The sequence below is a fragment of the Raphanus sativus genome, chromosome 6 (genome assembly GCF_000801105.2).
Source record: "Raphanus sativus cultivar WK10039 chromosome 6, ASM80110v3, whole genome shotgun sequence".
Taxonomy (NCBI): Eukaryota; Viridiplantae; Streptophyta; class Magnoliopsida; order Brassicales; family Brassicaceae; genus Raphanus; species Raphanus sativus.
Genome location: NC_079516.1, coordinates 32,145,900 through 32,152,479, shown reverse-complemented (window position 1 = coordinate 32,152,479; position 6,580 = coordinate 32,145,900). Strand labels below are relative to the sequence as shown.

At 33.5% G+C, this 6,580-nt stretch overlaps 1 protein-coding gene across 1 annotated transcript; it reads left to right on the top strand.

Moving 5' to 3' along the window:
- The first annotated feature begins 1,487 nt into the window (after positions 1-1,487).
- On the top strand, positions 1,488-4,453 carry LOC108808411 (threonine--tRNA ligase, mitochondrial 1-like). The gene is made up of 13 exons (XM_018580565.2): positions 1,488-1,663; positions 1,749-1,845; positions 1,938-2,024; positions 2,118-2,202; positions 2,401-2,495; positions 2,775-2,807; positions 2,894-2,980; positions 3,067-3,159; positions 3,244-3,336; positions 3,433-3,660; positions 3,764-3,835; positions 4,103-4,174; positions 4,258-4,453. The coding sequence occupies exons 1-13, from the start codon at positions 1,560-1,562 to the stop codon at positions 4,366-4,368; spliced, it is 1,257 nt and encodes a 418-aa protein (XP_018436067.1). The 5' UTR covers positions 1,488-1,559; the 3' UTR covers positions 4,369-4,453.
- Positions 4,454-6,580: the final 2,127 nt, after the last annotated feature.

The following is a 6,580-nucleotide window of genomic DNA, read 5'->3' as shown; positions in this document are numbered from 1 at the left end:
ATGCTAATGCTCCAACGTATAAACCAATTTGACACACTGCATTTCAGTAATTTGGGGGCCTTAAAATTTTTAGTATATTTGAGAGCCTGACGCTAATGCCTTTTCAGATGCACAGTAAGCACGGCTCTGATTTCAGCACCCATGAAAAATATAAAATCTTTACCACCAAAGTAGACCCTTGTGATTGTCTAAATCATCTAAACCAGACAATTTTATAAACCAACGTAGCTCCAAACAGTTTCTGCCTAAGCAAATATTATTTCTGAATCAAATCAACCACACTACTTGAAACTGATTAGGTAATTTGGGAGCCCAAAAATTGGCCCACATAATTTGAATTTTTTTCTTATTTTAGTGTTACCGCAAGATTTGCTGTCATCACTAAAAAAAGCTTGACACCCACGTTTTCTTTGTCTTTTGTCAACACGTCCTATTTTAACCGTTACCAGATTTTAATCCGTGAGGATTTTCTTCTTTTAACTGTTTCACTGTGTAAATTTCTACACCCGGAAGTCTGGGATTCAAATCCCATAAAATACTAAATTATGCATATTATAGAAAAACAAGTTACAGGAGATATTTAACTTGGTGCAGAACGGTTCATAGTGGTGCAGTCAGACGTGTTCTCACATGGTGGTAGAATTGTCGGCTGTAGAATCGTCTTTGTAATATTCTCATCGTTGTAATAACATAATTAATCGATAATAATCGATTCAGACGTTAAAAAAACACTATTTCACTGAAAGTTTTTAGTCACAAAATTATATCTTCTAATTTTTTGCCTAATATAGGATTTGGACATAATATTCCCATCCGAAAAATCGAATGGAAAACAACTCAAAATCAAGATATCAAACTCAATTGAATCCAACCTAAATATTTTTCAATACAAAAACTTATACATACCGAAAACCGAATGATTATACATATCCAATTCCAAATATATAAATATAAATATATTAGTTATAATTATACTTATATATAAACCTAAAATTAATATTATAAATCAAATATATCATTTATTTTATGTATTTATAGATAGAAATAAATGTTTTGGATATGTAATACACAAATAAAATTATATTTTATTATTATTATTGAATAGTATCCATAAATATCTTAAAATAATTAATATAATTAATTAGCTATAAATATAAGAGTGACATACATTTGTAAATTAATTAGAAAAGTATGGACATAATCTTAGGAGTGATTCTGCTTTAATAGTATAGATTTTTTTTGACAAATGGAAGATTATATTCTATAATTGTTTTTATCTGTTAGATTATAATCTATATTTGCTTAGTGCTACATTATATGAAAAAAATGATCACAGTATTCACATACATTAACTATAGTACACATCATTGGATAATACATAATCAAATAAAAATTATTAAAATCTATCAGATTTGTTTGTCTGTTTCTACATAAAAGGTTTATAAATTAAACGAAAACCTCTTATGTCTTCAAGGCTTTGCTCTCATCGTCCTTTCGAATTCAACATTATCTCTTAAAGACTTTCCTCAGCTTTATCATTTTTCTGTGCTCTTGCATCGATGGCAGATAATCATCCCAAGGATGAGGCTTCTCTCTCAGCCATCATCCAGAATGCTTCATCTGTGAAACAAAATGAAATTTTCTTTTGTGACCCACTCTTGAGGTTCTTTTCAGTGCTAATGTAATACAGTAGTTCCTCTTTCTTGTGTGCCCCACGACAAAACTAATGATATATGTAATAATTTCAGCCCTGGGAGTTGCTTTCTCCTCCCACACGGCACTCTTGTATATAACAAGTTGATTGAATTCATTAAGAAAGAATATTGGAAAAGGGGTTACGAAGAGGTTATATATCTTACTAGTCATTTTACTGTTTCAATACAATTTGATGTGAATGTTCACTAGGGTTTGCTAAGTTTAACCTTGAACTTTTCCAGGTTATTTCACCGAATATTTACAACATGAAACTCTGGGAAACATCAGAACATGCTGCAAGCTATAAGGAAAATATGTTCACATTTGATGTAAGAATGCAAAAGTTTCACGCAGTCTTCTTGACTTTGTTACTTTGGCTATATAGGTGAAATAAATGACTTTCTATGTTGTTTCTCGTGCAGATTGATAAACAAGAATTCGGGCTCAAATCTATCAATGGCCCTGGTCACTGCTTGATGTTCAAACACAGAGTTCGGTCCTATAAAGGTCTGGTTCCGTTCCTGTACTGCAGTTTGATCTGGTTCTTTATAAATAGACACATGAACCTCTTGTTCCTTGTGAATCTCTACAAGGAAAATATGGAGAACTAATGCTTTTCTCTTTATAAATCTTACTCATGATAAGAATGTAAAATCTATCTTTTTTATATCTTTGCTGACGCCAGTTTTATGGTATGGTATTTAGAATTACCCATTAGACTGGCTGACTTTGGAGTGTTACATCGAAATGAGGCAAGTGCAGCTCTTAGTAGTCTGACCCATACCCGACGGTTCCAGCAGGTATTTTGCGTCCTTATAGACTTCTCCGGTTTTAAATTTTATAAAGAGAACTGAGAAAACTTTAAGGTTTAAGTGAGAGTAACGTGGAGAAAAACAACATCATAAGACATACAATGATCATGGTGTAGTTAAACTTCTCTAGGAGTAGAGCTAGATCAGAAATAAGTTCTTGCACTCTGGCATTAACATTAGAGCCATGGTGAAGTGATGAGTTCAGCACTTACTTTGTGTACTTGTCAATATTCTTTATACCCCTTTGCATGTTGCATTGTTTTCCAGGATGATGCACACATATTCTGTACAAAGGAACAGGTTTGTGCTATTTGTTTTTTAATCCAGCAACGTTGGATTTTCATAGTCTCCCAATTTCTTGTTAGAAGTATTCTGTTTATGTACAGGTTGTAAAGGAAATCAAAGATGTATTGGATTTTGTGGACTATGTTTACACAAAATTTGGCTTTACCTATGAGCTACAGCTCTCAACGGTAGGATATTATTAAGTTGGTGATATCTTCTACCACATTTGATACACTTTGTGTGATATGATCCTTGCATGTTATCTCAATTTCAGAGGCCAGAGGAAAACACTAAAGATTTGCAAAGATGGGAGGAAGCTGAAAAAGATCTTACAGAAGCACTACAAGAATTTGGAAAGCCATTCATAGTAAACTACTTCTGATGCTTCTACTCAAAGCTTAGTAGTCACAGAGTATGCATTTGTTCTAATGCAGATTGATGTGTTCTGCAGGTGAACAGAGGTGAGGGTACATTATGTGGCCCAAAGATAGATATAACATTGTCTGATGCAATAAAAAGGACGTTCCAATGTGCTACTTTACAGGTTAGGCTCTAGATGCTTTCAGTTTTAAATTGGTTGCTTCCTGGATTTCTCTTGGTAGATTATTCAGTGTATCTTTTTTGTTGTTGCTCATATCAGCTTGATTTTCAACTTCCGGCACTCTTCGAACTGGAATATACTACAAAGGTTGAAGGGAATTTGGAGACACCTGTTATGATACATAGAACGGTGTTGGGATCTATTGAGCGTATGCTTTCCATATTGTTAGACCACTACCAAAGAAAATGGCCTTTCTGGCTTAGTCCGAGGCAGGTCATAGTTTGCTCTTCGTCAAACAATGAGAATCATCGTTCCTACGCAGAACAGGTCTTACAGTCTTGACTGCACTCCTTATGAGCACTTGCAGTTACTTGGAGAGTCTTATCTCTGCCTATTGTTTCCTTTTTTTTGTCTGCAATTATTCAAACAGGTGAGGAACCAAATTCATGAAGCTGGCTACAATGTTGACGTTGACACAACAGACAGAAACATCTCGGAGAAGGTAGCTATTACAAACTTCCAGATTATAAGGTCCCTTCCCTAAGCACATACAAATGGTGGTTGCTAGAGTTATATATTCAGAAAGATCTAGCTGACTTCTTTTCCATTAAATATTTGTGTTTCTTTGTGAGAAAATAAAAATCTTGTTTCTTGGTTATATATATAAATTTGAGTAAGCATGATCAGTTTGGTAAAGTTTCAACTGATATTGCATAGTTATTTACTGTATAAATACATATTTTTAGTGATGATTTGAATTGTTTTATAGGTGGGAGAAGCTGAGATCGCGCAGTACAACTACATACTAGTTGTGGGTGATGAAGAAGTTGCAACCAGACAGGTTAGAGCTAGTTGCACTCATTCTTATGTGTGATTGTATGAGCATGAAGAAGCCTCTCTTAAACATAGATCTTTTGTCTTTAGGTGACTGCTCTGCTACGAGACTCAAGCTATTCAGGCCGTTCAAAATTCCCAGTGATGAATATTGACGCTCTTCTCGATGAGTTCAAGCTCAGGATTGTCAAATTTCTTTAAAATTCAATGGCTAAATTTTATTAGTTTGTTGATTTCTTTATTGGTTGATGTCTTTTACAGTGAAAACCTCTTTAAATTTGTTATGGATATTATTGCATTATAAAACCTTTATAAATTTTTATTTAAAAGAGTAATACTTCATTCGTTTTATATTAAGTGTCATTGTAGAGAAAAATTTTCGTTGCAAAATAAGTGTCATTTTAGAATTTCAATGCAGAATTTATTAATTTTATTATCCAATTATTTTTCTATTGGTTGAAATATGAGTAAGTATGTTGATAATGATGTTTTTATATATAAAATATACAAAATTAAATGATTTTTTAATTTGTGTGTACAAGTTTAAAATGATACTTATTACGAAAAGATGGAGTATTATGGATGATATTTCATATTGTGATTCTATTGTTTATATTCATTTTTTTTCTTAGGATAATTTTTATTCCATGTATTTTTAGAATATTTATTGTTTCCTTTAAAATTTATTAGAACATAAGCATCAGGAAAAACTTACATTTCTCTCACTATGTAAATTAAAAAATAATATTTCAATTCTTTTAACTGAATCATCAAAATTATATATGAGTAAGAGTAGTCTTTTAAATGAGTGACTCGCTCTTTTTTCTATTTTTTATTTTTGGTTATTTATTTTAAGGGTTAATTATAAAAATATGTCTAACAATTTAGCTTTAGAAACAGTCCCTAAGATACGTAGTTTCCTATGGAGAGCTGCCTCGGGCGCTTTGGCAGTGGCGGAACGCTTAACTACAAGAGGACTGACCTTAGACACTCAATGCAAAATATGTCTCTCTGGTTCGGAGTCAATTTCACACGTGCTCTTTTCATGCTCCAAGGCACAAGAAGTGTGGTCGCTTGCAGGTTTTCAAGACTTATCTCATTTGCATACGTTACCACTAACAGAGTCTTTCTCATCCTGTCTGCAAATGATGAACGATCCATCAGTTCCCCTAGCTCAGAGACGAGCCATCCCATGGTTTTTTTGGTCAATTTGGAAGAATAGGAACTCTTTGCTATACACTGATACTCAAGAATCACTCATGAATCAGATACAGCAGGCGCGAGAAGAAGCACGTCTGTGGCATGTTCTTAATGAGGATCAAGTGGCACAATAACCATTACATCGGCTAAATGAAGAATCGAAACGATGGGAACCTCCAATTCATGGTTATGCGAAGTGCAATATTCACTCGAACTGGAGGAACGCTTCGTTACATAGTGGAGTTGCATACATCATCAGAGATCAGGGAGGTAATGTTTTGCATCACGCTCGAGATGCTCTCACCTTGTCACCAAACAGGTTTACTGCGGAACTCAGATGTCTGGTTTGGGCTCTTCAAAGTATGAAAGGCCTGAGATATCAGGATGTGATCATTGCCTCAAACTATAGGGACGTAATCTCTGCTGTGAAAAAGCCTAAAGATTGGCCACTTTTCAGAGCGCACCTGCAGAAGATTAGCAATTTACACAGTTCTTTCAGGTCGGTAGCTTTTGAAACAGAGTCGATCTCCTCGAAACAAATAGCAAGAGAGATAGCTAAAAGTGTGTTGCGTGATGGTCGGCTCCAATCCTACTTGGCACTAGGAGGTCCTGCCTGGCTACACAACAGAATCTTAAGGGAAGCTGCTTAGTTTTGCTCGTAGACCTTTTCTAAGGTTGAGCTCTACTTCAGTTTTTTCTTTTTGTTGTTGCTTAGAAGCAACTTTTTATTCCTCTGTATTGGTGTCCTTTTTTGTTAAGGGAAATTGCAGGCCATGACAATAGCAAAACAACAAAAAAAAATTATACCCATATGAACTTCTTGGCTATGATATTTCAACAATATTCCCTATATTATCCTTTCTCACTTTCCCATCTCTTTTTAACTAATTTTATCAGTTCAAAATAACTTATTCAAATTTTTTACATATCTATAAGAAACATAGATTTTTTCTGTATATGACATGTTTTGAATTTTGTAAAACTAACATATATTTATAAAATTGAATATATACAGTTATAATGTAATTATGTGCTATTCTACTTATAAAATATAGAATAGAATTATAAATTATATAATCTTTCTTTCATCTCTCATATTTTTTCTCTCTTCATATATACATCCATATCTTCCTCTTTTTTTCTCTCTTTCTATCTCTTTCTCATCTCACATTTCTCTATTAATCTTGTGTTATATTTCTTTCTTTTTTTACCA